This window comes from Pteronotus mesoamericanus, unplaced genomic scaffold (assembly GCF_021234165.1).
Source record: "Pteronotus mesoamericanus isolate MK-2021 breed Mesoamerican mustached bat unplaced genomic scaffold, CSHL_Meso_final contig_182, whole genome shotgun sequence".
NCBI classification, from domain to species: Eukaryota; Metazoa; Chordata; class Mammalia; order Chiroptera; family Mormoopidae; genus Pteronotus; species Pteronotus mesoamericanus.
In genome coordinates this window covers 23,099,412-23,109,526 of record NW_026555078.1, presented here as the reverse complement: position 1 = coordinate 23,109,526, position 10,115 = coordinate 23,099,412, and the positions used below count along the sequence as shown (strand labels likewise).

The following is a 10,115-nucleotide window of genomic DNA, read 5'->3' as shown; positions in this document are numbered from 1 at the left end:
GCGTCCGCAGAGAGCTAGGGGAGGGAGCCCGGGAGACCCCCAACGCCCAAGGGGCCCCCGCCACCCGAGGGACGAGCCCAGCGGTGCGGAGAGGTGGGAGGCTGGAGCCTGCTGAGGTCATTTCCTGTGCCTCTCCGCGAGCCACCCGAAAGCCGAGCCCGGCGCTCTGCCTTTAAGGAGCGGGCGGGGAGCAGGCGGGGCGGAGGGAGAGCGGCGGAGCGTTGAATGGGGCGCAGGGAGGTGCGGCTCGCCTCGCCTTTGTACTGCCTGCCTGCGGGCACACCTCCAGGCCCAAGTCTCTCCCCGCCCCGCCCACCCCGACCCCTGCTGCCGGGAAACGGAGACCCGGCGGCCGCTGTGGACTCGGACGAGAACGACGCAAGGTCAGCGGCGGACGCGCGCGGAGGGCGCCCGTGTGCCGGGTGCGCGGCGGGGTCGCCCGCGAGCTCGCTAGAGGTGAGTGGCACCGTGCGCCCCTCGGGCAGGGATGGGCTGGGGGTGTGCGCTGGCCCGGAAGGTATTTGGCTGGACGGAGAGGACCGGCCCCCTGTGGCCGGAGGGCGATTCCGGAGCAGGTGCCTCCCCACCTGGAGTCGAGCTCCGGGCAGCTGGGAGCGCTGGGAGCCGCGCGGCTTAGGCTCGGGAACCCGCACCGGGAAGCGAGGAGTAGACTTTCTAGGGAAGACCGGGAGTTTGGGACCGGCTGGATCCAGTTGCTCCCGGGAAGGGCCCTCGGAGTGTACTCGCAGGCTTTCCACCGCGTTGCCTGTGCTCTCGCTCCGTTTCATTCTTCCCTCTGCCCTTCCCACCTTATCTTAGATTTTTCTCTTCTCTGATTTCTCGGTGGTTCTCTAGGGCTTCTAATGGGTTCAGGCTGGACTCCTACAGGCAGGTCAGCCGTGCAGAAAACAAGTCGGGCGCCGAATGACACCAGGAGCTTTGTGTCCTAGGAGCCGCAGAGAGGAATCGGTCACTAGGGACCAGGGGGCCTTAAAAGGGGGTGGTGGCAAAGGCAGTGAAGACCCTCGTCGGAGAGCAGAATCCGCTCCCTGTTGATTTCTCTCTGTCGGAACATCGCCATAAGCTTTCACCATGAACCCACCTCATAAAACTCTTCCAGACAGAGCCTTAGTTCCTGCTAAAACTTCTGCGTGAAAGGTTGTTTTAGTAACAATTCCTGTGGAAAAGTCATTGGTTCCTTCATAAGACTTTTTGGACTGATATGCGCCAGACACTGTATATGGTAATATCACTTAACACTTTATGAAACATCAATTCCACTATTTCTGCGTATTATTATCTCCATTTATACAAGAGGAAAGAGACCCAGAAAAATTGTGATTTGCTCAAGTTCATATAGCTAAAAAGTGGAAGAGGCCAGACACATCGGACTTTCGTAAATTCCAAAGGATTTGGTCCACTGTCCGGCCACCCTCCCTCCCCAGTGATCTGCTGAGGGGGTTCTGCTCAGATCTGGGCTATGGAGCGGTACATCCTGTGCTCCCAAACTCATTAAAACTAACAGCTGAGAACATGTGGTGCCCCTTCTGCCCTCTTCAGAAGTCACCTGCTATGAGGAAGAGGTATGTACCTCCCACTCCTCCTCTCCTCCCCCTGCACTCCTCCTCACTATTCCCTTCTCTCTGAGGCCCGTACCATCTGTGTGTGGAATCGGTGCTCCTTCTGGGCTGCAGAGCGCTTTATACGTGCTGACAGTGAGGTGCCAGGATTCCCTCACTCCGGATCCAGGTAACTGCACAGAGCACTGACTGCTGAGCCACCACCCTGCAGAGCGGCCTCTCCTTTCTGTAAAAAACTAGTGCAAAACTGCCTTCCGCGGCAACAGGCCCCTTTTGCTGGCTGGGTTGTGAATTAGAGTAGCCACAAGAGAGGGCAATTTAGACTCTTTGGGCATTTAAAAATGTGTATCACTTAACCCTGCAATTCCATTTCTAGGACTTTATTCTTCAGATGTATTCTGTTGTGTATGAAATGATATATAGTCATTGAATATTCATTGCAGCAGTGTTTATTTTAGCAAAAGGTTTCAAGCAACCCAAATGTCTGTCAGTAAGGGACCCTAGAATATAGTCATGCACCACTTAACGACAGGGTTACGTTTTGATAAATGTGTCATTTGGTGATGTCATCGTGTGTGAACATCACAAAGTGCACTTACACAATCCTAGGTGGTGTAGCCTATTGCTTCTAGATTACAAGCCTGTACAGCATGTTACTATAAAAAAAAAACAAACCATGAGATTAAATCAAGCACAAAACAAAATGATACAATCAAGAGACATTTTTTTAGAAAGTAGAAAGAGTACAGTTTAAAATAACAATAAAAAAACTGACAGGGAGGAGATATTGCAAACACCTCTGATAAAATAACAATAAAAAGTATTCTATAGTAAATACAAAAACCGGTAACATAGTTGTTATCACCAAGTATTATGTACTGTACGTAATACATGCTGTACTTTTCTACGACTGGCATCACCACAAGCATGTGAGTCATGCGTTGTGCTGCGACATTACGTCGGCTCTGACGTCCCTAGGAGATAAGAATTTTTCAGCTCCATTATCTTTTGGGAGCTGAAATTTACATTTATGCATTTAATCATTGACTGAAACATTGCTATGTAGCCCATGATCGAATACACAAAGAAGTCAAAAAGCATGGAGGGAAAATAGGGTAGGTATGTATATTGATACAGGATGGTCTCTAAGTTATATTAAGTACAGTGGTACTGTGTGTTTCGTGGGCCACCATTTGTGTGTGCGCACGCACAACACATATATGAATCCTTGTCTGTGCACTGAACACCTCTGAAAGACACAAAACCCCCTAATGATGGCTTCCTCTGCGGAGAACTATGGGTGAGGTAGAGGGGTAAGAAGAATCCTTACTCTGCATTGTTTACTTTTTGGTTCAAATTTCAAAAATAAAGAGGTGAAGTCATTTTAAAAAATCCCCTGACCTTCTCTCCCAGGTGGATCAGGTGGTAAGCACATCCATGGGCCACATCTCCTCATCTCCCTGGGGCACTGTTGGTTTGCCTTTGTTCATTGATAGTAGCGGTCATGTATTGAAAGCTTACTGTCTGCCAGGCTTTTGTAATATTCCCTTTAGTTCTCAAAAAAAAAAAAAAATCCGCATAGTGTATGGTTCAAATTAATATTATTGCCCTCCTTTGGAAATATTATTACCCTCAATTTCAAAATAGAACGGAGGCTCAGAGAAGTTGAGCAAATAATTTAAGATCACAGGATTAATTAGTGCCTGGGCCAGTATTCAAACCCCGGCCTGCCTGGCGCCTGAATGCAGACTCTTAATTGCTATACTCTGCTGTTTCTCTTCACTGGTTTTGTTCTCTAGGGATGCTACTCCTGGTTGTCCTAGCCCCTTCTTTTGGTATTTATACCCCTGAAGGCTGACACTTCAGGGTGACACTTACTCACCTTTTCCATCTCCCCCAACACTGTAAAATGTGATGCTCGTCAAGTGCACATTGTTGGCTTGATCAAATGATGATGCCAGTCAGAAGGAGCTGTGCCCCTGTGTCCACTGCCCCTCCCCCCGCGGAGGGGGGGCACAGAGCTCTGCCTTCCCCACAGTTGGTCAGTCTAGTTTAGCAGAGCACTTTTAGAAGATGGTGGTAGCCCATCACAGCAAGTGGACATCACAAAAGGTGCTCACACTCAGGGAGTGAACCATAGTGAGGTGACACGAGAGAGTCCAGTGGAAATTGTGCCCAGAACTGAGTCTCCGTTGCCCTCTGATGCACCCTGCAGTGACCTCTGAACTCTTTCTTTTAGGCTCTTATATTGATTGGCCCCCTTTGCAGAGAAGTTCCAGGATATTCAGACCATAGATCTGAGCCTTGCAAGCCACCAACCTTTATTCATCCTTACGGGCCCAACATCGCACATAGGAATCACTTAACAAAAGTTGGTTGAGTGAAATTTAATCTCAGCATTTTGTCAATTTCTGGTCAAATTCCTAAACTTGCCAGAGGCATCCCAGGGCAAGTTTGTGTTTTCTCTGACGCAGGCCCAGAGTCTGAAGCCACCTACCCACTCTGTGTGCCCACTTTGGCTACCTACTCTCCCCGAAGCCCCTCCCTCCAAGGCCTGCCTCTGCTGACCTCTGTGACGCACCACTCCAGGGTGCGAGGGGACTCAGCGCATTCCGGAGCAGGGGTCAAGCCCACGGCAGCCATTTGACTCTCGCCTGCTAAGCAGTCCGGCAGGCTGGGCCCCGATGGGGATCAGAGGCCTGGGTTTCACGGGAGTGGCCATGAGTTGATGGTGACTGTAGTTGGGTGGAGGGTAGGCGCATGGAGGTTTATTGTGCTGTTCTTCCTAGTTATGTGAAAAAAATGAAAAAAAAATTTTTTTTGAGCTTGTTTTTGTCCCCATCTCATGTCCCCTCTCTCATTTTCCCATTAATGTTGTATCTGTGTTAAAGCAGCCTGGTAGCATGGGACTCTCCCAGCCCTGCTGAACCATCTTCATGGAAAGAGGATCCTTGGCCCAACACTGATGCTAGTTAGCTCTGTGTCTCTAAGCAGGTCACAGATGTGATGAGTTTCTCATCTGCTCATTGTCCTGCATCGTGGGAATAATGAGAGGATAAGGAAAGAGATAACACATGTGGCGATGCTTTGAAACGTTAAGAACCATTCTGTAAATTTATTTCTGCTCATCCTTGTGCATCTTTATGGGAGATAAAGTGCAAGGTGACTTAGCAGGTAAGATTCAACTTACTGGTATCTCCCCTTTATATCTCGGGTTTTATAGCTGCTTCTCTGACCACCTGCTTCTGTTGAAAGAACCTCTGAGTGGGTCTTGTGCTTGGCAGCAGGCACCTTGCTTCAGATCTGTTGCGAAATCTCTTAGCCCTCCGCATGTGGAGACAAGCCTAGCGTGATGCCAGCCCTCTGGCCAGCATCCCAAAGGCAGGGAGAGGATTAGCAGGCACCTGACTGGTTCAAAACCGTGATGCATGAAGATGCTTGATCGGGGAAAGCACTCCCTTCGGTCTGGGTATAATCTTAGATGTCAGGGCCAGGCAGAGGCCAATAAATATTTTATTTCCAAAGGCCCTGGAGAGTTTGATAATTTGAGTTTCCACTCTCCCCATGGAATCTGAGCCACAGCTTTGACAATCAATAAGAGACCATCAAAATCCACCGAAGTCAACACCACAGAACAATTGTTTCCCCTGCCCCTTGTTTTTTGTCTGGATGCTTTCAGTGCTAACTCTTAGCCCTGGGGTGGGTGCAAGACTTTCAGATCCTGCTGTCAACTCTGTCACTTTTTAAAAATTTAAGGAAAAGCAAAAGCCCCGTAAGGGACAAAGCAAATCAAATGCAAGGCCTCGGAGCCTTCTCTGGGGGGCCCACAAGGTTCTGTTCTGTCTTTTCAGCTGTGATCTTAGCTCAGCAGAGGTCATGTTTTGTTTTTGTCTTTTGTCTTCCTGCCCGTTCCTGTTGGTCCCAGTCCTTTGAGGTGGGAATTGCTGGGAGGTCACAATGCTGGGATTGTTTGCGATGACAGTTCCGGGAGGCGGGGCTGAGATCATACGTCCAGCATTCTGAGCAACCCAGAACCGAAAGACTTAGGACACCAGACCCATCAGTGGTTTAATTTTCGGGCCTTTCCCTACAGGTCTGTTGACCCTGTTTTTTAAATGAAAAGTCAGGGCACATGATAAATGTCTGTGTTAATGGAGTTCATGGTGTCAGGAGAGTTGAGACCAGAGTGCCCTGAAAAATCTGGAATATAGCCTCATCTTAGTGCCTACAATCCTGAAAGATCTTGTAAAATATTTCTTTCACTTTTAACAATCCACCCCACTCTTGGTGAAATCAGAATCCTTTCTCATTTCTGGATGGGTAACGAGCCCAGGGGCTAGGAACAGAGACTTTGGAATGAGAGTCCTGCTGTGGAACTCTCTGTGTCGGTCAGCCAGTGTCTCAGTTCCTCAGTGTCCCCGTGTGAGACAGTGGACTAGTGCCCACCCCTTAACTCATGGGTTCTAAGGATTAAAGAGACCACAGGTGCCTGTCATCCAGCAAGAACTCAATAAATGATCGCTATTTGTGGTATGTAATGGGAGAAAGATACTTATAAAAGCCAAATGTGAGGTAGGAAGCAGCATTGGTGGTTAACCCATCAAAGACAGGCTCGCTGGTGCACCTGGGGAATACTTGGCAACAGGACGGGACGTGACTGGGTTTTCTGAGGCCGTATGGCTCCTGTAGGAAGGGAAAAGGGATTTAAAAAATAGCAAATATGCATATGGAAAATTCCTGGCATATATTCAAGTAGAGAGACCAGTATAAAGAACCCCCACGTACCCCTCACCCAGCTTCAAAACTTAACATTTGGATAAATCTTATTTCACGTATCGCCCTCCCCACTACTCCTCACCCCCCTACCAGGAAGTGTTTTAAAGCAAAACACAGACATTATATCATTTTACCTGTAAATCATATGTATCTCCAACATATGACATTTTACAAATATCAACCTAAAAAAAAGAGCAATCATTCTTTCAAATGACCTAGTACTAGGGTGATCATATGTCATGGTTTGGGACAAACCTAATTTTTGCTTGTTACCAAACCTAAGTACTAGTCGCAGCCTGGGCGGGGGCTGGGGTCTAAAGTCCAGATGACGCCTGTGCCTTCCAGCCTTTCCCTCCTCTGTGATATCTGTGCCTGTGTCTCCTCTCCCATGCACACGCATACATTCTTCATTTTCTCCTTTTCTCTAAAATATGCCCAGGAGACATCTGGGTAAATTCCCCTGGCTGAAGGAGAAATTATAGGTGTCTACTTGATTTGGTCTGAGTTTCTATGAAGTGTTTTCCAAAGGTTTGTGGCTTTCTCCAGAGGCTGCCCTGTTTACCTGCTCCTATTTATCTGTATATTGATTAGCTGTTATGACTCCATCCACTGTAGTTTGCTGTTAGGCTTCCTTGAAAAACTCAAAGCCATGTCGAACACCTTAAATTACCCAATGTTATGTGTCAAATATATTTTAATTAAAAATATGTAAATAAAATAAAACAACAACAAAAGAAAGTTCACCGTCCCCAACTCTCCCTAACTCTGGCCCTCCCTGTAGAACACAGAAAAAACTCTGTTACTTTTCTTTGCATTTCCAGTGCTTAGAACAGTTGTCTGGCACATAAATGTTCATTGATTGGATAAAAATTTGTTAAGTGTAATTATCGAATGAAAAACAAATGAGCCCTGCCCTGGGCGGTATGGCTCAAGCATCGTTCTGTAAACTGAAAGGTCACTGGTTTGATTCCTGATCAGGGCACATGCCTGGGTTGTGTGTGTGGTCCCCATCTGGGTGCATATGACAGGCAACCGATTGATGTCTAACATCGTTCCTCTCCCCCCTCTCCCTTCCTTCTCCTCGCTCTAAAATGAATAAGCATGTCCTTGGGTGAGAATAAAAAAATAAATGAGGTTAGATTCTTGTTATGGGTTCTCAGGTTTTGTGATCCCCTGAGGTTGCTCAGCTAACTTATGATAGAACGTGACACACTGAGCTAAGAAAGGGGGGCACAGGACAGAGGGAGAGCAGTGACTAACCCACCTGCCCCTGCCCTGTTTTCTCTGGCCTCCTTTGGTCTCCTCTCCTCCTTTCCCAGTATAACTCTTCCTCCCACACTTACTTGTCTCTCCGACTCTCTGTGGGCTGGTTCGCAGGGCTCCCTGGAATATCCAGAAGTTGATTCCATCATGGCTGAACTCAAGGTGGAGACGTGGACCAGCATGGACTGGCAGAAACGCTGCCTGGCCCTAGAAACCCAGCTTTTCCGGTTCCGCCTACAGGCCAGCAAGATAAGGGAGCTGCTTGCTGACAAGGTGAGTTCTGGAGAGCAGGTATCTGCCTAACCTCACTGGAGAAGTCTCTGTTCTACAGGGAAGGCCAGAGTTAGGGAGAGTTGGGGAAGGTGAACTTCCTTTTGTTGTTGTTTTATTTTATTTATGTATTTTTAATTGAAATATATTTGACATATAACATCGGGTAAGTTAAGGTGTTCAACATGTTAATTTGGTACATTTATACATTGTAATATGGTTGCCATCATAGTGATAATGAGCAGTTCTATTGCATTATTAATTATCATTCCTTTTTTTTTAAAGGTTTTATTTATTTTGTAGAGAGAGGGGAAGGGAGGGAGACAGAGGGAGAGAAACATCGTCGATGTGCGATACATTGATCAGTTGCCTCTCACCTGCCCCCAACTGGGGACCTGGCCTGCAACCAGGCATTTGCTTCGGGAAACAAAGTGGTGACTTTTTGGTTCGCAGGCCAGCGCTCAATCCACACCAGCCAGGGCTGTCATTTCTTTTCAGTGGTTGGAATGATTAAGTTCCAGTTTCTTACCAAGTTCAATGATTATAATACAACACTGTTGTCCATGTTCACTATACTGCGCGTTTGATCCTTAGGGCTTACTTACTAATCATTACAGGAAGGTGAAATTTTAATAAGATGTTTTTCACACGCAAAATTAAACCCACCCAAGGAGGGTTCCCCCACCCCCTGAAGGCCAAAATCAGAGCAGTTTATCAGGCCGCTGTCATCTGGCGAACGTTCCTCCCTGCTCTGCCTCTCTGTACGGCACACCAAAGAAATGACCCGAGTCGTCTTGGTCCTCCATCGCCTCCTGCATCACATGTGGCTGCAGTGGAGGTTCTCATGTTCCATTAAGATCTCTTCAGCGTTGGGGAAGAGGATGTTTTAGGAGAGAAGACTTGGAAACCTCCACCCTGCTGTTCACCCTCTATCAAGCATAGGAGCCACGGAAAGCAGCCTGGTTTCCTGGTGACAAGGACACAGGCTATGGAGCCAGACCTACGTGGCTCTGCCCCTTATTAGCTTTGTGACCCTGAGCAAGCCTGTTCACCTCTAAGACATGGACACAAATGTCTACCTTTTGGAGTTATTTGAGAATTGTATCAGATCACATATACAAGGGTTCTGGCTAGAATAGGTCTTAAATGGGAACAGTTATTATCTTCACAGGCTTCGGTGGGCTGGTCTGGGAAAGTGACCACCGTTCATAATGTTTCTGTGGGAAGATAGCTTCTAAATGGCTTTCAGTGGTATTTTAGAGCATAACCCATCTAGAGAGTAGAGACCTGCACTTAAAAATATATATGTGTATGTTGTGTGTGTGTATAAAATCTTAATTAAAGCAACCATTCTTTGTATACTTTTGTTTATGATATCCATCTGCTTAGCAAACCCTTCTTTTATAGTACAAAAGTAAAATTCAGGCCACCTTCCTACAAGTAATGTCGAAGTCTTGATTAGTAAAGCCTGAATAAACGACCTTTTTTAGTGATAGGCCCACAACCAGGCTGACAGGTTATTGGCATCACCTTTGCATTTGCACTGCTGAGGGCAGGGGCCCTGGACTAGCCTGGACGAGAACTTGTGAACCTTGGGTCTGTTGGCATCGCCATCTCAGTCAGGCTTTGCAGAACAGATTGGCAGGGTTCCTGTGGATGTGGTTCAGGCACTGCAGATAGAAAGGGCAGGATTCTACCACCACAGGGAAAGGGAAGCCGTGGTTCTCAAAGAGGGGCCCTGGGACCACCCGCGCTGCAGACCCAGGGTGCCTGTGAAGCATGTGCATTCTCGGGCCCCCTGACCCTCCTGATTCAAGTCTCCTGGGCTGCTGCTCATAGTCTACATATTTAACAAGCCCCCAGAAATGGATTCTGTGCACTATAAAACTTGAGAACCTCGCTTTAGGTTATGGTGTTGGGGAAGGTGTATGAGGGAAGGCAAGGATAAGTAGGGATCAGCCAGCTGGTTGAAACGCATCCCAGAGGGAAGAGATTTTCGTTTCTAGTCAGATGGACAATGAAACAACCTAAAAAAAATGACCACTGTGAAACACCTAGATATACTGGGTTAAATATCTAAAATGTCCTTCTCAGTTTAGAGCTGCACACTGAAAAAAAAGGGATCCTCAGTGGGCAAAATAAAGAGGAAGAACCCAAGTGGTCCTCAGCTCGGGCAGCTGCCTGGGATGGGGTGTGTGGCTAGCTCCCTTTCATAATGAAAGGTGT

The 10,115-nt window shown here is 47.5% G+C and overlaps 1 protein-coding gene across 1 annotated transcript in view; it reads left to right on the top strand.

Moving 5' to 3' along the window:
- The first annotated feature begins 407 nt into the window (after positions 1–407).
- Positions 408–10,115, top strand: part of PLEKHH1 (pleckstrin homology, MyTH4 and FERM domain containing H1) — a 49,339-nt gene continuing 39,631 nt past the window's right edge. The window contains exons 1-2 of the mRNA XM_054567021.1: positions 408–456; positions 7,734–7,892. Of these exons, the coding sequence (XP_054422996.1) occupies positions 7,767–7,892 (126 nt within the window). The 5' untranslated portion in view covers positions 408–456; positions 7,734–7,766. The remainder of the gene's footprint in view (positions 457–7,733; positions 7,893–10,115) is intronic.